Raw genomic sequence first — 24,754 nt, 5'->3', positions numbered from 1 at the left:
CGGGGGTAACAGATTGGGTAAGAATTCCAGGCGTTCGAGGAAGTGGTTGGTGTCTTTGATGAAGGATGGGAGACTGCATGTAATGGGTTGAAGGTGTTGATCTACGTAGGCAGAGATACGTTCTGTGGGGGCTTGGTAACCAGCTACAATGGGGCGGCCGGGATGATTGGGTTTGTGGATTTTAGGAAGAAGGTAGAGGTGCGGGGTGTCGGTGGGGTCAGGAGGTTGATGGAGTCAGGTGAAAGGTTTTGTAGGGGGCCTAAGGTTCTGAGGATTCCTTGAAGCTCCGCCTGGACATCGGGAATGGGGTTACCTTGGCAAACTTTGTACGTGGTGTTGTCTGAAAGCTGACGCAGTCCATCAGCCACATACTCACGACGATCAAGTACCACGGTCATGGAACCCTTGTCCACCGGAAGAATGACGATGGATCTGTCAGCCTTCAGATCACGGATAGCCTGGGCTTCAGCAGTGGTGATGTTGGGTGTAGGATTAAGGTTTTTTGAGAAGGACTGAGATGCAAGGCTGGAAGTCAGAAATTCCTGGAAGGTTTGGAGAGGGTGATTTTGAGGAAGAGGTGGTGGGTCCCGCTGTGACGGAGGACGGAACTGTTCCAGGCAGGGTTCAATTTGGATGGTGTCTTGGGGAGTTGGATCATTAGGAGTAGGATTAGGATCATTTTTCTTCGTGGCAAAGTGATATTTCCAGCAGAGAGTACGAGTGTAGGACAGTAAATCTTTGACGAGGGCTGTTTGGTTGAATCTGGGAGTGGGGCTGAAGGTGAGGCCTTTGGATAGGACAGAGGTTTCGGATTGGGGGAGAGGTTTGGAGGAAAGGTTAACTACTGAATTGGGGTGTTGTGGTTCCAGATTGTGTTGATCGGAATTGTGAGGTTTTGGAGGGAGTGGAGCTGGAAGTGGGAGATTGAGTAGATGGGAGAGACTGGGTTTGTGTGCAATGAGAGGAGGTTGAGGTTTGCTGGAAAGGTTGTGAAGGGTGAGTGAGTTGCCTTTCCGGAGGTGGGAAACCAGGAGATTGGATAGTTTTTTGAGGTGGAGAGTGGTATGCTGTTCTAATTTACAGTTGGCCTGTAGGAGGATGCTCTGAACAGCCGGTGTGGATGTGGGAGAGGAAAGATTAAGGACTTTTATTAAAGATAGGAGTTGACGGGTGTGTTCATTGGCTGAGTTGATGTGTAGGTGAAGGATTAGGTGGGTGAGGGCAATGGATTGTTCAGTTCGGAACTGGTATAGGGACTGATGGAAGGAAGGGTTGCAGCCAGAGATGGAACTTCAAGTGTGAGGCCTTTGGGGGTAATGCCAAATGTCAGACAAGCCTGAGGAAATAGAATATGGGAGCGTAATCTGGCTAGGGCGAAGGAATGTTTGTGGAGGGAATGTAAATAAAACTTAATGGGGTCGTTGTGGGGGTGTTGTGAGGGTTACATTAAAAAAATATTAAAGTTAAATTTATTAAAACTGGTATTTCCCTTCTCGGTTTGATATACAGAAATATTTGTTAGGCGATGGAAGTTACTATCGAAATATCTCCACAAGAATGCAGAGGGCACGACTAACAAAAACTTTGGACTTCAGCTACCAGAATTGCTTTTTGATCAGAAATAGATTTGGAAAAGACCACACTTATACGGCCTTAATTAGCATGAAAAGCTCAGAAGGCATTGCACTTCCTGAACAACAAAATTTGATTAAATAAAAACAAAACAAAAAATATCTCTGCAGGCTACACAGTCTATGCGAGCGAAATTGTGGGTGCTAAGATAGTACGCCTATAACTGAGGTGGTATGGTGAGCATTTATTAGAATACGGTCAATATGACTGACTATTCCACTGATAGACTTCCTCGTACCCCAATGTTCCCTGTGGATGGTGGCTCTTTTGTTGAAGTCACATCCTCCTCCAGACAAGAAGAGTACATCGTCCGACATCTGTGTCGACAGTACTGTTACAGCTTTTTAATGAGTAGATGACAGCTAGTAAAGTGACAGTCTTCAGCACATTTCCACAGCGCTACAGGTAAAAAAAAGTGCAATGTTTCTGTGTCACATTTTAGTTTGATTTCACATTTACACTGCATAAAGTTAAGCTCTACAACTGTGTCATAATTCACAACAAGGAATCAGTTAGTGAGTAAACAAATCGATCCACAATGCAGGTCCCGTACAAACTTTACCTCCCGAGGCACCCCACATCGGCTCACTGACCTCACTCGATATTTGCACACGATCTCTCGGTACTCGCGAGTGCTAGATACGCGCAGAGTACTCACTGGCGTGGTCCTGCCTGTCGGCACTCCGGCCTCCCATCGTGTTGCTGAGCTCGCTGTCGACGGCAGTCACCAGCGTGACGGACTGCGGGTTCAGAGTCCACGTCTCGCTGTCGACGCAGACTCGCAGGTCCCCGTCTCCGTACACGCGCGTCACCTGCCCCAGCTTCCCCAGTGCCTGATGACAGCAGACGTTTACGTAATTGCATAATGCTGCATATGTAACGTCTGAAACAGCTACTGGCCACTAAATTCCACATCAACAAACATACTCTGCAAACAACTGTGAAGTGTATCACAAAGGGGCTCAGCACAGTACCGCACGTTAGGACTTCTTCCTGTTTCAACTGTGTACGAATTGCAGGCAGATTCTATAAATGCCACTGTCCCTGTAGGAGCAAAACTTAAGAATCTAAAGATTATCTCTACAATCTTGTACATCTACACGCTTACTCCACAAGCCACCATACGGTACATGGCAGAGGGTACCTCGCACCACTACAAGTCATTTCCTTTCCTGTTCCACTCGCAAATACCATATTTACTCGAATCTAAGCCCACTCGAATCTCAGCCGCACCTGAAAAATGAGACTCAAAATCGAGGAAAAAAATTTTTCCCAAATCTAAGCCGAACCTGAAATTTGAGACTCGAAATTCGAGGGGAGAGAAAAGTCTTAGACCGCACCTCCAAATTGAAACAAAGTCGGTCCATTGTAAAATGAGACACAATTTAGGTCGAATGGGTGAAGTTACAGCTATAGTAATTTGGTTCGAGTCGTAAGCTTAACAGTTAAGCTTTACTAAGTAGCCATTGCTATGTGTCAGGCGCTCTGTCCACATTTATACGGGTACCCTTGCTTTTTCATGTGCTTCGTCTGGTTTGAATCAATTGCTTATTTTGCTTTTATCTGATAAGTGCCGTTCGCTTTGTTATAGGCGTTTAAGTCACTCTAAGCTGAAAATGCATTATTGTACTGTGTCATTCATTGTGTCTTCACATTCTGACAATGAGTGTTTACGACCTGTCGCCGCTCGCGTCACGGCTTGCCTTTGTGCGCGCTACCGCGGCTTACAGTAAAAAAAGAGAGGAATTGTCTCCTAAGCAAAACAATGGCAAGAGACTGCTATTTGTTGTTACTTACACTGCTGCTTTCTTTGATAATGATCAACAAGAACAAAATAATAGACTGCGTATGATAGAAGATGTTCTTAACGAGAGTTTAGCGAAAATTTTTCTCAGTTTGAAAATCTTTACAGGCGCCTCTTTAGTACATTACATTCTGCACAGAAATTAGTCATCCTAGATTTAAAAATCTAGTCAGTTGCCGTGCTTCATTTCTGACTGTATCACTATTCAGCATAAGAATAATACGAATATAAACATGACATGATATTTATATTCTTCCGCATTTGCTGTTGTCTCACTCTGGTTTCGTAGTTTATTACGGATACAGGATTTAAATGAGATAGCAGCAAACACGAAAGAATACATGGCATAATGTTTACATTCTTCAACCTTTCCTTTCAACATGCCTGTATAGCGCTACATATATTCGACGGCAGAAGTTAGTTGTGGCGGCACCTATCAACATTTTTTAGAACTTCCGCTTACTTTGCACTCGATTCTAAGCCGCAGACGGTTTTTTGGATTACAAAAACCAGAAAAAAGTGCGGCTTAGATTCGAGTAAATATGGTAGAACGGGGGGAAAAACGACTGTCTATATGCCTCTGTATTAGTCCTAATTTCTCTTATCTTGTCTTCGTGGTCCTTACGTGAAAAATATGTTCGCAGCACTGGAACCTTTCTGCAGTCAGCTTAAAATACCGGTTTCTCTACATTTTCTCAACAGTGTTCCTCAAAAAGAATGTCCTTTTACTTTAGGGGATTCCAATTCGAGTTACCAAATCATCTCTGTAATAGCTGCATGTTGATCGAATCTTCTGGTAAAACATCTAGCAGCCCGTCTCTGAACTGCTTCACTGCCTTCCTTTAATCTGATCTGGTGTGGATCCCAAACACTCTAGCAGTACTCGAGATTGGGTCGCACTAGTGGTCTACACGCTGTCTTCTTTATAGATGAACCACACTACCCTAAGATTCTCCCAGTAAACCAAGTCAGCCATTCGCCATCCCTACTACGATCGTACCTGCTCATTCCATTTCGTACTGCTTTGCAGCAATGCACGTCAGATATTCCATTGATGGGACTGTGTCAAACAGCGCACTACTAATGCTGTATTTGAAAATCACTTTCTACTTATTCTCTATACTTTGTAAAGAGGATCTTGAGGATATTTGGGATACACCCTCAAGTGTTTCCAGGTCACATTTTTCAGTGTCCATGACGTTCTGTTATAAGTAAAACAAACCTGTAGCCATTTGTACCACTTTCTTTTGATAAGTTCAATATCCCTTGTTAATCCTGTTGTTGTTGTTGTTGTTGTTGTGGTCTTCAGTCCTGAGACTGTTTTGATGCAGCTCTCCATGCTACTCTATCCTGTGCAAGCTTCTTCATCTCCCAGTACCTACTGCAACCTACATCCTTCTGAATCTGCTTGGTGTATTCATCTCTTGGTCTCCCTCTACGATTTTTACCCTCTATGCTGCCCTCCAATACTAAATTGGTGATCCCTTGATGCCTCAGAACATGCCCTACCAACTGATCCCTTCTTCTAGTCAAGTTGTGCCACAAACTTCTCTTCTCCCCAATTCTATTCAATACCTCCTCATTATTTATGTGATCTACCCATCTAAACTTCAGCATTCTTCTCTAGCACCACATTTTGAAAGCTTATATTCTCTTCTTGTTAATCGTATTTTATATTATTACCACATACTTGAGCAATATTCTAAGACTGGACAAATAAGTGAATTGTGTCTCCTTTGCTGGTTGATTGCATTTTCCCAACAATCTACCAACGAACTGAGGACCAACAACTATTTTACCCACAGCTTAGCCTCTGTTAAAATTCCATTCTAAATCATCACAAACTCTTACACCAAAGTTTTTGATCATGTCAACAGATTACAGTTGTGACTATGCTGTAATCATAGGACACTATTCCTCTGTATTTTGTGATATGACTGGATATTTGAGACAGTGCAGAGTACTTATTAAGCTCTGCTACACAAGAGGGATCCCATAAAAAATGAACGATTGTAGGATGTTGAAATTTTGTGACAACATTTGTAAGGGCATGAAGAAGAGAGATAATGGATAAATTATTGGGGGAAAAAAAAAAAGAAGAAGAAGATTAATTTCTACATGACAGAGTAACATTTGTTAACTGTGTACCACATTTACACCCCAGATTACAAACTTTGCTCAATGTGACGGCCACCCGCATCCGTGACAGCCTGGAAGTTTGTACGGCTACCATTTCACAACTGTTTGCTTTTCAAATGGTGGACCACGGAACGTTCAGCTATCACGACACAGCCCGTGCACTGCTTGAAGATCACGCATCACATACAGCAGTCTCAGCCATAGCAACGGTAACTTCTCGAACAATTTGTGGCGCAATTCACTGTCGGTCTCTCCTGGGAACAGATGCCAAATCGCCAGTTACTTTCAACTTTCCAATCACGTTCTTCAACCGTGGTGCGGAAAGAGGACCTCTCTGTATCCTTTAATGCATCAACACTTACAAGGACCAGCAGCACCGGTGCCATTGTTTGGACAAAACATTTTTATAATACAGCGTTGCTCACCTTGTCCAGAACCGTGCTGAATGTCTGCAATTGCAATGCACACGGCCGCTCGTGTTTCGACACTTCGGTGCCGTACCCAGTACTGGCACCTAAAGGCAGGTCGTGATATTAACAATGCAACTGCTGCAATGCAAAGTCTGAACATCATTTCTGTAAAGTTGGGTACCCACACAGCAAATAGTTTTCCATCTACACTCACTCAAGTAGTGAAAGATGAAGTATAACTACCCTGTATAGCCTTATTGTTAAATGAAAAAAACACATACAAGAATAACAGTGTCCGATCTCTACGAAAAAAAGAATTTTATTTTCTATTTGATGTTTTGAAGTTCTGTATCACATTTTAATTTATTGTGAATATATGCATTTTCATGCCATCAGTAATTTTTTTTTAAATCTTATTTTCATTAAAATATATGGTACAATTTATTATGTAGTATTCTGCCTAGTGGCAGGTCCATGTCTTTGTACGGAGAATTTCTGATTCCACTGTTCACTGTCTTCAGCTTCTTCCTTCAGTCTGCTGTATCTCCTTTCATCTTTCATGTTGTCCAGATGTTGAATTCTTCATCTTCCTCATCATGCGTTTCCTCTGAGTTTCCCTTCGATGACATCGTGTATGAGTCCCTCGTGTCTAAGTACACGTCCAAACCAGTTGGCCTTTCTCTGAAGAATTGTACGCAGAATACTTCTCTCCTGCTCTTCGCAGTACATCGTCATTTTTTATGCGATCTGTCCGCTTGATATTTTCCATTCTCCTCCAGCACCACATTTCAAAGCTCTCTAAGTATTTTTTCTCCTTCTTTCTCATGGTCCATGCCTCTGCTCCATACAGTGCAATGTAGCACTTTATCAGTTTTTTCCTCTATGCCAAACTCAACTTGCTGGTCAGCAGAGTCCTCTTCTTGTTGAAAGCAGCTTTGGCCACGGCGATTCTTGCTCAGATTTTGTTGGTGCAGTGGGCATCCTTTGTGGTAAAACTTCCCAGGTACTTTAACTGATTCACATTTTCTAGCTCCTGATTGTCAACAGTTATCTTCACGTGTTTCTCACGTTTTGATATGCGCATCACTTTTGATTTTTCGATGTTGATTTCCGTGCCGTGTTTTCTTCCCGTTTCCACCAAACTGTTCATCACGTGTTGCAGCTGTCTCTGATTTTAGGCGAGCACTACCAGGTCGTCTGCATACTTGACGGTGTCGATGAGACGTCATCCTACTTTGAAGTTTCCGCATACTTTCAGTGCTTTTCTCTCCAGCATTTCTCCGTACAGGTTGAAGAGACTTGGCGACAGACAACATCCTTGTCTCACTCCCCTTCCTATTTCCACACTGTTTGTTTCTCCGTAGTTCAGTCGTACCTTTACCCTTTGTCCCAGGTACAAGTTCCTTATAAGTCTCCAATCTCTCCAGTTGGTACTACATTTGTTAATTAAAATTTCCATTTGCAAATATTTAAAAGGGTGATTTTGCTATATGGGGACAAACTGGAGGGAACAATCCCTGAGAACATACAAGAAGAAAAGTGAGATGATTTGTGTAACAAAATATAAACTGAACCTCCAGTATCTTCAGCATTCAATTGCACAAACCAAAACAATAAAACAACAAATATTTCATATCATGAATAACTGTATTAGTATAACAAATATTTTCAAGCATCAATGACTGTATAGGAATTGGAATTATGCATAAGATAAATGCAGGAAAGTAATTTGGTTTTCATTAATCAAAAATTTTCTTTAAAAGAAGAGGAACTATGAAAGAAATGGGTCGTAAATATGAAACAAGACAACCGGTTTACAACTACAGCTAGTTACCTTTGCTCAACTCATTTCGAAGAGAAATGTATATACCAAACAAATGACCACAGGAACCTTTCATCCACGGAAATACGAACCATCTTCACTTTTTCAATATACTACAAATAAAGGATAAAATCTTATGACCACTACCCAGAAAGCAAGTTTTTGACAATATGCAGGATAATGCTATTAATGAGACATCAGTAACTCACAGTAAGTCTACAATTCAATTTTACTCCAGATATCAATAATTTCTCTTTTAGGCTGTAAAATTATTATTCTACTTTTATTGTGGAAAGTCATTCTTTACGTACCTAGTATAATGACCACAGTTACTGTGCTTAAATCACAAAATGCTGAAAGTACAATATGACAGAGTAAAAGAAAAGAAAGTGCTACTGAAGAAGCATATTGAGCAATTTAATAAGCAACACTAAACAAGAACAGTACAGTTAGAAACTTTAGTTGCTAGTTTGAAAAAATAAATAGATAAATAAAAAGTTTAAAAAAATAAAAGAAATAAAAAGAATGTGTAGTGCAGTTTGTAAAATGTTAAGCAGCAAAAATGTAATGGATCTGTTGGAGTGGCTTTTGAAACTTCAAGCTAGTGGTAAAGTATCACAAGATTTTCAGCAAATAAGGAAATTTGTTCTGACCTCACACTTTTATTGTGCTAAAGCACATACTATTTACAGAAGTTTGTAGAATTACCTCACCCGAGAACACTTCGCTGCAACTGTAGAGACGTTTCTTACTTATAAACAGTGAGCATCACTTCACAGCAACTGAATTTGGGGAGGAAACCCATTACGTGAAATTTATAAAACTGCTTGTGAAGCATAATTTGCAGAATAAAACACTTACATAAATCTAAATCTTCTAAGCAGAGGGGTAAAGTTGTAAAAGAACTATGTACTGGAAGAAATCATATTTTATTTAAAAGGGGGAATGTCAATGAAAAACTTGTAAAAATTATACCCCCATGAAACGACCCTAAAAATGTGTGCCGATAAATTATTTTAGTGTCTTGTGAGTCAATATTATTATTACCATTATTACTGGAATATTATCAGAAGGCGGAAAACGTACGGCAGAAGACAAAAATAGTGTGAAAATTGATCAATAGATGGTGCTGTATGCAACAGAATATGTAAATGAAAACAGCTGTCATGCGCACAACGCACTGAATTTGGTATCAACACGCTCGGTACACAGCTTTTCCTCCTTTCGCGTCTGCAACGTTCGCCGTGGCTGTCTCAATGCAGGATCACGCTCTGCTTGTAAAGCTGTAATACCAGAATGATGATTGTGCACACGTCGCTCTGCAGAAGTTCCGGACACTGAAGGGTTTTAAAAAGTCGTTGGTCTGACGAGTGCCATGGGCCTGGAGAAAATCATTCGGAAATTCGAAAAGACGGGTTCTTTTGGTGTGAAACCGGGTAGAGGTAGGAATGATTCCATGTCAGTGGAAGCAGTGGCCACAGCAATGCAGGAGGAGACGGGTGGTGGTGTGCAAACGTGTAGTGCACGGAGAACTGCCCGAACATTGGACATACCCGTGAGCACGGGGTGTAAAATCCTACGAAACATCCTTCTTTGCTATGTGCACCAGTTGCTTCCTGTTGACCTGCCAGCAAGAGTGACCTTTGCTTTAGAATTTCTTGCTCGCATGGAAGTGGACAATGATTAGCCGTGGAAGATTTTGTGGACAGATGAAGCCCACTTCCATCTGACGGGATATGTCAATACACAGAACTGTCGAATATAGGCAACGAAAAATCCACATGCAAATCAACCAGTACCACTTCATCCTGAATAGGTCTCTGTGTGGTGCGAGTTTATGGCAGCATTTATCATAGGGCCATATTCTTTTGAAGAGACAGGTGCTTCCGGTCCTGTTACCTGTACCGTTACTGGTATGCGCTACGAGTGTCTTTTGCACAACCACGTCATTCCAGTTCACCAATAGCGCGGATAGGATCATTTTTATGCAAGATGGCATATCTCCGCCCATTGCAAATCCAGTTAAGTAGCTGCTGAGCGCCATTTTGGAAATGCTAGAATCATCAGCCGCCATTTCCTTACAGCCTGGCCGTCCCGGTCACCTGATCTTAATCTGGGTGACTTCTGGCTGTGGGGCTGTCTGAAAGATGTGTTCAGTGTTCTGTCTGCATACTTAGCACTGTACCGAAGGCACGCATTGCGCAACACATCCTGAACGTGACTCCGGAAACACTTCGATCAGTTGTGGAACATGCTGTTTCTCGATTTCAGCTTGTTGCAGAAATGGTTGACAGCATATTGAACTTGTTTTGCACCAGTTACACAGAAATTAATAAGTGATTTGATTTTGATTGAAGTTTTTCATGTGGTTTTTGGCCTCAGGACAATTAAAAACAGATCTTTCCCATCCAATGTAATATGATGCTGTTGTGGTGGATGGCTTATGTAACTAACAGTATCACACCTGTACACCCATGCACACCGAGTAGTACAATTTCTTTAACGTCAGACATACACCTCAGGCATTGTTGTACGATTCATTTTTCATTTGTAGTCGGCCACTATTAAATTGTGATGCTTACAGCACCTCTATTGCTACACTTTGTAACTATTCATTTCGCATCTGCCATAATTTTCCCCCTTCTCTGATAATATTTTGTTGCAATTTGACGTCATTCTGACCAGTGGTGTTATTTATACAACGGTTTGAAAGTTTAGCTTTAATTATAATCACCCTGTATATGATCGTCTATTCAAACTGATGACCTCGGGGAAGATCAGTTTGGATTCCGTAGAAACACTGGAACACGTGAGGCAATACTGACCTTACGACTTATCTTAGAAGAAAGATTAAGGAAAGGCAAACCTATGTTTCTACCATTTGTAGACTTAGAGAAAGCTTTTGACAATGTTGACTGGAATACTCTCTTTAAAATTCTGAAGGTGGCAGGGGTAAAATACAGGGAGCGAAAGGCTATTTACAATTTGTACAGAAACCAGATGGCAGTTCGAAGAGTCGAGGGGCATGAAAGGGAAGCAGTGGTTGGGAAGGGAGTGAGACAGGGTTGTAGCCTATCTCCGATGTTATTCAATCGGAATATTGAGTAAGCAGTGAAGGAAACAAAAGAAAAATTCGGAGTAGGTATTAAAATCCATGGAGAAGAAATAAAAACCTTGAGGTTCACCGATGACATTGTAATTCTCTCAGAGACAGCAAAGGAATTGGAAGAGCAGTTGAACGGAATGGATAGTGTCTTGAAAGGAGGATATAAGATGAACATCAACAAAACCAAAATGATGATAATGGAATGTAGTCTAATTAAGTCGGGTGATGCTGAGGCAATTAGATTAGGAAATGAGACACTTAAAGTTGTAAAGGAGTTTTGCTATTTGGGGAGCAAAATAACTGATGATGGTCGAAGTCGAGAAGATATAAAATGTAGACTGGCAATGGCAAGGAAGGCGTTTCTGAAGAAGAGAAATTTGTTAACATTGAGTATAGATTTAAATGTAAGGAAGTCGTTTCTGAAAGTATTTGTATGGAGTGTATGGAAATGAAACATGGATGATAACTAGTTTGGACAAGAAGAGAATAGAAGCTTTCGAAATGTGGTGCTACAGAAGAATGCTGAAGATTAGATGAGTAGATCACATAACTAATGACGAGTTATTGAATAGGATTGGGGAGAAGAGAAGTTTGTGGCACAACTTGACTAGAAGAAGGGACCGGTTGGTAGGACATGTTCTGAGGCATCAAGGGATCACAAATTTAGTACTGGAGGGCAGTGTGGGTGGTAAAGATCGTAGAGGGAGATGAAGAGATGAATACACTAAGCACATTCAGAAGGATGTAGGTTGCAGTAGGTACTGGGAGATGAAGAAGCTTGCACAGGATAGAGTAGCATGGAGAGCTGCATCAAACCAGTCTCAGGACTGAAGACCACAACAACATTCAAACTGACAGATAATTTAGGTGTGGGTTTAATTCCTTGATGAATGGCACAGGGTACAAGAAAGAAAGAGCTCTACAAGTGGAAAGGATGTGGTTTCGAGGGCAAGTAATGAGTCATGTCCAGACAGTTGAGTCGATAAGGTTCCAGGTTCGAGTCCTGTTCCAGCACATAGTTTTAATCTCTCACAAAATTACACCCAGCAGTCAAATGAAAGGCACAAAACCCATTCACAAAGCACAAGATATGAACAACTGGATAGTCTCCCACCTGAGCACAAGACAACTGCATGCGGCAGCAGAATACGACGGTACTCACCGGTCGCATCGCCTCACTCCATTCCCCGTGGCCCTTCTGGTACTCGCGCACCAGTGCCAAGTCATCCTTCACGCGCACCGTGTCTCCCACGGCGAACGTGTTCACCTTGGTGAGCGCCGCAGGGTGCAGTGTCCAGCGGTTGTTGCAGCCCTCGTAGCGCACGCGAATGTCCCCGCGCTCCGTCACCCGGTGCACGGTCCCGACTGTACCGATGTACTGCGTAGGAAAAAAGCGGGAAACTACTGTGACACTCATCTTCGCATAGCAATGGCTGTAGCAGTTGTTTCAGATAATTATTTGAAAATAATAACAGTAGTCATAAAGGTAACACTAAGAAAAAGTAACCTGCACTATTAACCACTTACCCTTATTCTTGCACAGGAACGAGCAAAGTATGCCGCCATAAAAATGCTAGGACGGTTTTAAAAGTAAAGTATACTTGTTCCTCCCAACACTTTCAAATCCACATAATGCAGCAAAACTTATTGTACAACATTTTTTGGCACCTCAGCTATTTTTTACACAATAATTATTCGAATTTCAACATTTGTCACAGCTCTCAACAACGTTTCCTGTGCCTTCAGCATAGTTGACTGCCACCAAGTTGTCGAACCAGTCAGTAACATCCACTTTCGCTTCATTGCCATTTCCATAGTGATTTCCACCCCAAAAAAATTGTTCAATTTGGGAACAAGAAGGTAATTGCTTGGGAACGAGTCTGGGCTATAATGTGGATGTTCAAAACTTTGCCACTTAAACTGCCAAACCAAATCCTTTGTCAATGCAGCAGAGTGCAGGTGAACAATATCGTGAAGAAACACAATGCAGCCAGACAACAACCGACATCGTTTGTTTTCGATGATGTGGCGTAGCTAGCAAAGGATTGGACAGCAGGCCACTGCAATTACGAACTGTCCTCTAGGCATGAAGTCAATGAGCAAGACGTCCTTTTAATCCTGGAACACAGTGCCTGTAAAGATTTTGGTGCTCATAATTTGTTTCTTTTTGTTGGGGTTCATGAAATACGCTATTTCACTGTATATAATGAGTTTCCTCCAGGCCTGCAAAATAGTTGTCAACTCCAGCTATCAATTCTTCTTTTTAAGTGAATCTTTGTCCACCAAAAAAAAAATTTTCAGTTTTGGGAAGAGATGGAAGTCTGACGGAGCCGTATCAGGTGAATAAGGCAGGTGTGGCAACAGTTCATACCTTAGTTCATATAATTTTGCCATTGCAACAGCACATGTGTGCAGCCATGCATTGTATTAAGGGAAGATGACTTTCTTCCTTGCTAATCCTGGCCGTTATTCGTGCATCTTTTGATGCAATTCATCCAGGAGGTTTGCATAGTATTCTCCAGTAATTGTTTGCCCAGTGGGAAGATAATCTACAAACAGAATCCCCTTTGCATCCCAGAACACTGATGCCATGACCTTTCCTGCCAAAGGAATTGACTTTGCTTTCTTTGGTGGTGGAGAATCAGCATGTTTCCACTGCTTTGACAGTTGTTTTGTCTCTGGGGTATAGTAGTGTACCCTAGTTTCATCTGTGGTCGCAAAACGGCACAAAAAATTGTTTTCGTTTCTCCTAAAACAGGCCAAACATTGTTCCAATATGTCCATTCTCATGCGCTTTTGATCTAGCGTCAAGGGTCATGGCACCCATCTTGCAGATAATTTTTTCATTTCTAATTATTAAGTTAAAATGTGATATACCCTTTCAGATGACATCAGGCAGGCACAAGCAATTTCACGCACTTTCAATCGGCGATCCTCCGTAACCATTTTGTGCACTTTCACAATGATTTCTGGAGTAGTGACACATATTGGCCGATCAATGCGTGGATCACCACCTAAGCTTTCCCGACCAAATTTAAATTCATTTGTCCACTTGGAAACACTTGAATATGAAGGAGCTGAGTCCCCCAGTGTATTCTGGAAATTGGCACGAATGTCCCTTTGTCCTCGGCTTTCATACCTTTCTTTATGAAGTACTTAATCACTACTCGAATCTCCATTTTTTCCATCTTCACAAATCACTACGTGGAAACAACAACAGAGCGCCATCACTGCCACAGCTCTCTTCCAACAGAACTTATGTGGCACATGTTTACAGGCAACAGTCCAATGAATGTTACGTCAACAACTCGTTGGACTAGCACTGGCCGCTCGTGGCAATTTCGAGAACTTTTCAAACCACCCTCGTATGAAAAATCCAGGTCTCATCACCAGTATAATGTGGCTCAAAAACTCTTCAGCATCCTTATCATACCAAGTGACAAAAATCGCCGCAGCTCCCTTGTGTGTTCAACCGTCAAATGTAGTGAAATCCACATTTTTTCTATATTTCAAACCACCACTAATAATTGCATCTGACATCAATAAATAGACCTGACCTCTTTGAGGACATCCACATCACAACTGGTGTCAGTGATTATGACACGGTTGTGGCAACAATGATTACCAGAGTACAGAGGACAATTAACACAAGCAGAAAGATATACAGGGTGTTACAAAAAGGTACGGCCAAACTTTCAGGAAACATTCCTCACACACAAAGAAAGAAAGTATGTTATGTGGACATGTGTCCGGAAATGCTTACTTTCCATGTTAGAGCTCATTTTATTACTTCTCTTCAAATCACATTAATCATGGAATGGAAACACACAGCAACAGAACGTACCACCGTGACTACAAACACTTTGTTACAGGAAATGTTCAAAATGTCCTCCGTTAGCGAGGATACGTGCATCCACCCTCCGTCACACGGAATCCCTGATGCAGCCTTGGAGAATGGCGTATTGTATCACAGCCGTCCACAATACGAGCACGAAGAGTCTCTACATTTGGTACCGGGGTTGCGTAGACAAGAGCTTTCAAATGCCCCATAAATGAAAGTCGAGAGGGTTGAGGTCAGGAGAGCATGGAGGCCACGGAATTGGTCCGCCTCTACCAATCCATCGGTCACCGAATCTGTTGTTGAGAAGCGTACGAACACTTCGACTGAAATGTGCAGGAGCTCCATCATGCGTGAACCACATGTTGTGTTGTACTTGTAAAGGCACGTGTTCCAGCAGCACAGGTACAGTATCCCATATGAAATCATGATAATGTGCTCCATTGAGCGTAGGTGGAAGAACATGGGGCCCAGTCAAGACATCACCAACAATGCCTGCCCAAACATTCACAGAAAATCTGTGTTGATGATGTGAATGCACAATTGCGTGCGGTTTCTCGTCAGCCCACAAATGTCGATTGTGAAAATTTACAATTTGATCACGTTGGAATGAAGCCTCATCAGTAAAGAGAACATTTGCACTGAAATGAGGATTGACACATTGTTGGATGAACCATTCGCAGAAGTATACCCGTGGAGGCCAATCAGCTGCTGACAGTGCCTGCACACGCTGTACACGGTACGGAAACAACTGGTTCTCCCGTAGCACTCTCCATGCAGTGACGTGGTCAACGTTACCTTGTACAGCAGCAACGTCTCTGACGCTGACATTAGGGTTATCGTCAACTGCACGAAGAATTGCCTCGTCCACTGCAGATGTCCTCGTCGTTCTAGGTCTTCCCCAGTCGCGAGTCGTAGGCTGGAATGTTCCGTGCTCCCTAAGACGCCGATCGATTGCTTCGAACGTCTTCCTGTCGGGACACCTTCGTTCTGGAAATCTGTCTCGATACAAACGTACCGCGCCACGGCTACTGCCCCATGCTAATCCTTACATCGAATGGGCATCTGCCAACTCCGCATTTGTAAACATTGCACTGACTGCAAAACCACGTTCGTGGTGAACACTAACCTGTCGATGCTACGTACTGATGTGCTCGATGCTAGTACTGTAGAGGAATGAGTCGCATGTCAGCACGAGCACCGAAGTCAACATTACCTTCCTTCAATTGGGCCAACTGGCGGTGAATCGAGGAAGTACAGTACATATTGACGAAACTAAAATGAGCTCTAACATGGAAATTAAGCGTTTCCGGACACATGTCCACATAACATCTTTTCTTTATTTGTGTGTGAGGAATGTTTCCTGAAAGTTTGGCCGTACCTTTTTGTAACACCCTGTATATGTTCCGTAAACTTGATAAAAAAATCAGGAGTGTCATATCTCAATGAGGAACCTGGCTGAAGTTTAAAACAACGGTTGACCATGCAATGCATTCGTATGTGCCCAGTAGAATAGTTCATAATGGGAGGGAACTTCCACAGTATACAGTCACTTTCAAGAAACTTCTAAAAAAAAACAGAAACTACTGCATATTGGAAAATGTGAATCAGTTCAAGTACCTGGGAAGTTTTACGACAAAGGATGCCCACTGCACCAACGAAATCCAAGCACGAATCACCATGGGCAAAGCTGCTTTCACCAAGAAAAGGACTCTGCTGACCAGCAAGTTGAGTTTGGCACTGAGGAAAAAACTGATAATTGCATTTGGAGCACTGCACTGTATGGAGCAGAGACATGGACCATGAGAAAGAAGGAGAAAAAATACTTAGAGAGCTTTGAAATGTGGTGCTGGAGGAGAATGGAAAAGATCAAGTGGACAGATCGCATAAAAAATGATGATGTAATGCGAAGAGTACGACAGAAGAGAAGTACTCTGCATATAATTCTTCAGAGAAAGGCCAACTGGATTGGACATGTACTTAGACACGAGGGACTCGTACATGATGTCTTCGAAGGGAAACTCAGAGGAAACGCACGATAAGGAAGATGAAGAATTCAACATCTGGACGACATGAAAGATGGAAGGAGGTACAACTGACTGAAGGAAAAAGCTGAAGACAGGGAACAGTGGAATCAGAAATTCTCCATACTACATAATAATAATAATAATAATAATAATAATAATAATTATTATTATTATTATTATTATTGGTGTCAAACACAGCATAGGACTAGAGATAGGGGGATGCTGAATGAAACACATTTGGTGTCAAGAGAGCAAAGTGTGAAGCCTTTAGTGTCTACCATAGCAGACTACTTTCAAATGCTCTTCTACAAAACCCAAAGAAAGTTTTGTAGTATGTGAAGGCTGTTCATGGCACCAACATTAGTATCCAGTCCCTTGTGAATGAGATAGGAACTGAAATTGAACGTAGGAAAGAAAAAGCTGAAGAAGTTTTACGTACTGGCAGTCCATATGTTCCTAGCAAACATTAAAGGATTATAGTTTGTTTCAACTTCCTCTAGTAGATCTTTTCTATTTGGTTTCTAGTTCATAAATACATTCAGCACTTTAATGCCTGTATCAAAAACATGAGCAGACGCACAAGATTTACGAGGGTCGTCCACAAAGTAAGTTCCGTTTCTATTTCTATCAGTGGCAGCACTACGATCGCAGTTCTGAGCACGGCAGTTACTCTGACTCGAGGAGAAGACGTGTACGCCATTTTTAGATCGCTGCTGCCGACGTGTGTGAGCCGAGCCATGGCGCTCGTTACCGGCGTGCCAGTCTCTTAGATATCCATTATCGATCCTTCGATGTTTTTTATCTTTGCTTGTCTTGTTGTTTTCCGGATTCGTGGGGCGAGTGGCAGTTGATGTTTGCTCATGCTAAATGCTGAGATGCCGCGAGGTACGAGGCGGGAAGCCACCACGTACATGTGGAGTTGGTTGTACGCGGTCTGCCGGTTCAGGACGGAGGATGTGTGTTGGCTGCCTGGCTGTCTGCTCTCCTAAATTTACTCGCCGTGTCTTGCGACCGCTTAGCTTAGGTTGCTGCGTGCTGTATCCTACACAAGCCATACCAGATGTCCAGCAGGAGTTAAGCAGCCTTGTGTTTCCTTTAAAGAAAAGGAGTAAATGTACAAGACTTTTTGTAATCAATTTTGGTGGACTCTTTAAGTGTGATCTTAGCGTTTACACTGCCTTTGGGGAGATGGTTCAAATGGCTCTGAGCACTATGCGACTTAACTTTTGAGGTCATCAGTCGCCTAGAACTTAGAACTAATTAAACGTTACTAACCTAAGGACATCACACACATCCATGCCTGAGGCAGGATTCAAACCTGCGACCGTAGTGGTCGCCCAGTTCCAGACTGTAGCGCCTACAACCGCACGGCCACTCTGGCCGGCTCTTTGAGGAGAGCTAATTCTTTTAAATTTAAATAGTTGGAGTTCCCTGTCCTTTAATATCTTTGGGGGGTTTTATTTGAATTTTCTCTTTGGGGTTCCTTCCTTGTGCTTGGTTAAATGTTTACTTGTATAGCGGGAAGCGACTCCTGGTTAAAACTCAGAGAAGGTGTTTAATGTTACTGCCACCTCCGGTATTCGTCCTTTCAATTAAGTGTTGTCATCCCTTCGAGCAACCTGATGTCACTCCTTGCTAATTAATGCTGGTTTATGTATACTTAATTTTGAATTGGTCATTTGAATTAATATTTTGTAGCGCAATATAGCACTAAGGCACCCTCATTGTATATCACTTTCTACCCCGGTCTAGTAAGTGGCGCGAGTTAGCTCCACTACCGGTTTTACTGACGTGCTCCCTTCAAAATCTTGTCTTGTATAAGTCTGCCCCGTGTGTGTCTGGGAACACAGAGATGAGCTTTAGTGTGACTTCAGTGCTAGTCAGTTAATGGAATCTTCATTTTGGCTTGGCTTCCACTGAAGATTTTGAGTGGAGCGTAGTATGTTTGATTTGTTATTCATTTAATTACTGTAAGTTTGTTTATTTAATGGAAAGCAAGACATTTAAAGACTGTTGGTATTAACTCCCCTAGTTGCTAATTCGTTCCAAATGGCCTACTACTTATTCAATGGCAAGGCTGTTGATTAGTTGGTTACTGTGTGTACAAATTCAAGCTATTTATTTGTTGCCAAAATTGTTAAAGTGTCTGTGTCATGATTCAATCACTAGCTATGTGTTCGAGCTAAATTGATATAAACCTTACATTGCCACCTCAAAATTTGTTGCCAGCAGAAACCCTTAAGAGAACTAAGTTTTGTCACTGCTTATGTTAACCTTTACTGGGAGCAATATTTCATGTAGTTAAATTTTGTCTTAAAATGTGTATTTCTCTGATGTAATAAACAAGTGGAGGGGGGGGGGGGGGGAAGAGGGGAGGGGGGCTGGTCCTCCTATTGTGTCCGGTTTGTAACACGTATCAGTGTGTTCTGTAGTGCTCCTTTATAATGTCAGCCGTAATTGAAAATGCCGCCGCATGTGACATCAGATCTGTGATTTGTTTTCTAAATGCAAAGAAATTTAAACCAAAGGAAATTCATTGGCAAGTCTGCGAGGTTTACGGATAAACTGCTACGAGTGATTTAATGGTTAGAAAATGGGTCAGACTGTTCAAGAATGAACGTTTGTGGTTACTGATGAACTGGATCACACAACTGAAGAGAAGATTAAGCACAAACGTAAGTTTACACTTAATGCCCTTGCTACAGAAGTTCTGCAAATCTCACGATCACTAATTCATGAAACTGTTACTGAAAAACTGAAATTTTGAAAACTTTGCTCACGTTGGGTACCCTAAATTCTTACTGAACAACACAAAAAATGACAGATGGGCAGTGCACTTCAGTTTTTGACACACTACAATGAAGAAGGCAATGGTTTTCTTTCTCTGATAGTCACGGGGGATGAAACTAGGGTATCGTACGACACCCCTGAAACAAAACAGCAATCAATGGAATGGAGGCACACTTAAACCCACACAAAGCTTAAGCCTAAGCAAATCTTGACACCTAGAAAAGTCATGTGCACTGTTTTTTTGGGACAGAAAGGCATTTTCCTGATTGATTTCTTACCATGAGGCCAAACAACCAACGCACACGGCTACTGCGAGACCATTAATACATTGCGCTGTGCAATACAGAACAAGCACCGGGGAATACTGCCAAAAGGTGTTGTTTCTCCCCACGATAATGCCAGACCTCACACGGCGAATGTGACCAAACAACTCTTATGAAAATTTCGCCGGGATGCGTTTGATCATCCTCTGTACAACCCGGACCTCACTCCTAGCGACTTTCATCTCATCTTACACCTAATCTCTGTCCTTGGTGGTCATCACTTTAACAATTATGATGAGCTGAAAGAACATGTTACCACAAGGTTGAATAAACAGACGGCAACCTTCTATGAAGAAGGCATACAAGAACTTGTGCCACACTATGACAAGTGCCTACAAAATTTCGGAAGCTGTGTAGAAAAGTAGTTTAACAGTTGTAGATTTTTGTACAATAAATATTTTTTCTGTATCTGTATATGTTTGTTTTATATAACCAAATGGAACTTACTTTGTGGACATACCTCATATTACAAGACCTGGACATTTGTTACACACTCGTCTACAGCGCCACAGTGTAAAGGAGATACATATATAACATCAAATCATAAAACTCACTGCATCATACTCTAATTTTATTTAAGAAAAAAATGTAAAGTACTGTTTACCATTTTGCAACAGACAGTGTTTACTGATTACGTAAAATGGTGGACCCAATGAGAGAACTGCATTTGATAATTGTCATTGTGTTGTTGATTGTATGTAGATATTTGACAATACAATGAAATAGGCTTCTCTAGGATAGAATATAATACAGTAGAATGTGGAGCTAAATTTTAGCTGCGCTGTCAGGTCCCAGTCTAACAACCACTACAAAAATCATCATGTTTTTATATAAACATAGATGATACACTAAGTGGTAACATCTTCCCACAAATGAAAATCACTGCTCTTCGTTTAAGAAATAAGTATGCCAATAATTCCCATTTAGCTCACATATTTATATTAAAGAGTACTGCATGTGCAATAGTTAGAAATCTGTTCTCATGCAATACCAGCAGAGGCACTATTGTAGCTCTCGTTGATCACTGCCAACTTTCCATCCAACCAGATTATGAAGAAGTTAGCCATCTGATTCAATAACGCAACTAACGGCAACACTACACACAACATGATTATCGTTACATTGGCTACACCTCAAGAAAGTTAACGTCTGCCCCCGGTAGCTGAGCGGTCAGCGCGACAGAATGTCAATCCTAAGGGCCCGGGTTCGATTCCCGGCTGGGTCGGAGATTTTCTCCGCTCAGGGACTTGGTGTTGTGTTGTCCTTCATTTCATCCCCATCGACGCACAAGCCGCCAAAGTGGCGTCAAATCGAAAGACTTGCACCCGGCGAACCGTCTGCTTGACGGGAGGCCCTAATCACACAACATTTTAAGATAGTTAACTGTGTAATATCTGTAAACACTACTTTTTGTGAAAAGCCAATGACTTAGAAGAATCATTTTATGTCAATTATGTAAGTCCTTCCCCCCAGCTCTCCTGCCCCCCTTCCATGAGTGTTTATAAAAGTGATTTGAAATGGTGAGGAATTTATAATTAGGACAACAGAAAAGCCAATGCAAATCAACAATGTTTACAAAAAAATTTGAACAGGCAGATAATAAAGACTGTAAACAGCGGAGAAAAGTTGATTCTGAGAACATAAAAAGCAGTGTTACACTGTTTCTATTGTCACAACTGGTTTCAGCCCCTCTGTTATTTTGAATGACGATTTCTTTAGACTGGGCACAGAGACATACAAAAAGTATCTTAAAACAAGGGAGTAGCAGCCGAATACAATGTAATTGCAAATAATGTCACCAGATGACTCCTTGTAATGCTTAAGTTGTTTATTTCATAGCACAACCGTATGCAATATACACGTTGTAATTTCACAAATGTTCAGGAAATGCTGCTGGAATTTCCCTTAAGGAAATAGCAGAAAGCTCGAGGAAGAAGGCCAGTGTTCACTCTGTCTGCTTGCCGGGGGGTCTCATCCGAGATGTGGAGGAGGCCCTGCCGGCAGCGATAGAGAGCACTGGGTGCACCCAACTCCGACTGTAAATTGTTGCTCATGACGGCACCAGTGACTCCTGCCGTCTGGGTTCAGAGGTCATCCTCAGTTCGTACAGGCAGTTGGCAGAGGTGGTGAAGGCGGAAAGCCTCGCTCGCGGGCTGGAATCTGAGCTAACTATTTGTAGTGTCGTTCCCAGAACCGATCGCGGTTCTCTGGTTTGGAGCCGAGAGGAAGGCTTAAACCAGAGGCTCAGACGATTCTGCGGAGATCTGGAGCGCAAATTTCTCGACCTCCGCTATCGGGTGGAGAAATGTAGGGTCCCCCTGAATAGGTCTACACGCAGGAAGCAGCTACAAGGGTAGTGGAGTATGTGTGGAGTGCGCATGTGGGTTTTTTAGGTTAGAGAATTCCCTCCCTAGGCCCGACAAGATCGCTCCTGAGATGCGACAAGGTAGCAGTAGGCAAAATGCAATGTGGAATGACAATATTAATGTGGTAATAGTAAACTGCAGGAGCGTCTATAGAAAGGTCCAAGAACAGCTCTCATTAATAAATGGTCACAAATGTAAACAGTAATGAAATTCTAAACTCAGATTGGAATGTATACCACAGAGACAGGTTGGACAGTGAAGGGTGAGGCGTGTTTATAGCGATAAAAAGTGCAATAGTATCGAAGGAAATTGACGGAGATCTGAAATGTGAAATAATTTGGGTGAAAGTCACGGTTAAAGCAGGCTCAGACATGGTAATTGGATGTCTCTATAGGCCCCCTGGCTCAGCAGCTGTTGTGGCAGAACACCTGATGGAAAATTTGGAAAATATTTTGAGTTGATTTCCCGACCATGTTATAGTTTTGGGTGGAGATTGTAATTTACCAGATATAGACTGGGAGACTCAAACGTTTATAATGGGTGCCAGGGACAAAGAATCCAGTGAAATTTTTTTAAATGCATTATCTGAAAACTACCTTGAGCAGTTAAACAGATTACCGACTCGTGGCGCTAACATATTAGACCTTCTGGTGACAAACAGACCCAAACTAATTGAAACAGTTAACGCAGAACAGGGAATCAGCGATCATAAAGTGGTTACAGCATTGGTGATTTCAGCTGTAAATAGAAATATTAAAAAAGGTAGGAAGATTTTTCTGTTTAGCAGAAGTTACAAAAAGCAGATTTCAGAGTACTTGACGGCTCAACACAAAAGTTTTATCTCAAGTACAGATAGGGTTCAGGATCAGTGAACAAAGTTGAAAACCATCGTACAATATGCATTAGTTGAGTATGTGCCAAGCAAGATCAAGATGGAAAAGAGAAACCGTGGTACAACAACCGAGTAAGAAAACTGCTACGGATGCAAAGGGAACTTCACAGCAAACATAAACATAGCCAAAGCCTTGCAGACAAACTAAAACTACATGAAGCGAAATGCAGTGCGAGAGGCACTCAATGAATTCGAAAGTAAAGTTCTATGTAGTGACTTGGCAGAAAATCCTAAGTAATTTTGGTCTTATGTCAAAGTGGTAGGTGGATCAAATCAATGTCCAGACACACTGTGACCAAAATGGTACTGAAACAGAGGATGACAGACTAAAGGCCGAAATACTAAATGCCTTTTTCCAAAGCTGTTTCACAGAGGAAGACTGCACTGTAGTCGCTTCTCTAGATTGCTGCACAGATCGCAAAAATGGTAGATTTCGAAATTGATGACAGAGGGATAGAAAAACAATTAAAATTGCTCAAAAGAGGAAAAGCTGTTAGACCTGACGGGATACCAGTCTGATATTACACAGAGTAAGCGAAGGAACTTGCCTCCCTTCTTGCATCAGTGTACCGTAGATCTCCAGAAGAGCGTAGCATTCCAAAAGATTGGAAAAGGGCACAGGTCATCCTGGTTTTCAAGAAGGGATGTCTAACAGATGTGTAGAACTATAGACCTATATCTCTAACGTCGATCAGTTGTAGAATTTTGGAACACGTATTATGTTCGAGTAAAATGACTTTCCTGGAGACTAGAAATCTACTCTGTAGGAATCAGCATGGGTTTTGACAAAGATGATCGTGTGAAACGCAGCTCGCGCTATTCGTCCACAAGACTAAAAGGGCCATAGACACGGGTTCCCAGGTAGATGCCATGTTTCTTGACTTCCGCAAGGCGTTCGATACAGTTCCCCCCAGTCGTTTAATGAACAAAATAAGAGCGTATGGACTATCAGACCAATTGTGTGATTGGATTGAAGAGTTCCCAGATAACAGAATGCAGCATGTCATTCTCAATGGAGAGAAGTCTTCCAAAGTAAGAGTGATTTCAGGTGTGCCGCAGGGGAGTGTCGTAGGACAATTGCTACTCACAATATACATAAACGACCTTGTGGATGACATCGGAAGTTCACTGAGGCTTTTTGCGGATGATGCTGTGATATATCGAGAGGTTGTAACAATGGAAAACTGTATTGAAATGCAGGAGGATCTGCAATGAACTGACACATGGTGCAGGGAAAGGCAATTGAATCTCAATGTAAACAAGTGGAATGTGCTGTTAATACATAGAAAAAAAGATCCTTTATCATTTAGCTACAATATAGCAGGTCAGCAACTGGAAGCAGTTAATTCCATAAATTATCTGGGAGTAGGCATTAGGAATGATTTAAAATGGAATGACCACATAAAATTAATCGTCGGTAAAGCAGACGCCTGAGATCCATTGGATGAATTCTAAGGAAATGCAGTGCGAAAACAAAGGAAGTAGGTTACAGTATACTTGTTTGCCCACTGCTTGAATACTGCTCACCAGTGTGGGATCCGTACCAGATAGGGTTGATAGAAGAGATAGAGAAGATGCAATGGAGAGCAGCGCGCTTCGTTACAG

General features: G+C 42.0%; 1 protein-coding gene across 1 annotated transcript in view; it reads right to left on the bottom strand.

The window, feature by feature from the left end:
* The window catches only part of LOC126426677 (E3 ubiquitin-protein ligase MIB2), a 224,885-nt gene that overhangs the window by 105,811 nt on the left and 94,320 nt on the right, over nucleotides 1-24,754 (bottom strand). The window contains exons 7-8 of the mRNA XM_050088569.1: nucleotides 12,076-12,291; nucleotides 2,291-2,465 (exon numbers count right to left, since the gene is read on the bottom strand). Of these exons, the coding sequence (XP_049944526.1) occupies nucleotides 2,291-2,465; nucleotides 12,076-12,291 (391 nt within the window). The remainder of the gene's footprint in view (nucleotides 1-2,290; nucleotides 2,466-12,075; nucleotides 12,292-24,754) is intronic.

The sequence above is a fragment of the Schistocerca serialis genome, chromosome 11, assembly GCF_023864345.2.
Source record: "Schistocerca serialis cubense isolate TAMUIC-IGC-003099 chromosome 11, iqSchSeri2.2, whole genome shotgun sequence".
Taxonomy (NCBI): Eukaryota; Metazoa; Arthropoda; class Insecta; order Orthoptera; family Acrididae; genus Schistocerca; species Schistocerca serialis.
Note: the sequence above shows the minus strand (reverse complement) of the source record. Positions and strands in the feature narration are given on the sequence as shown.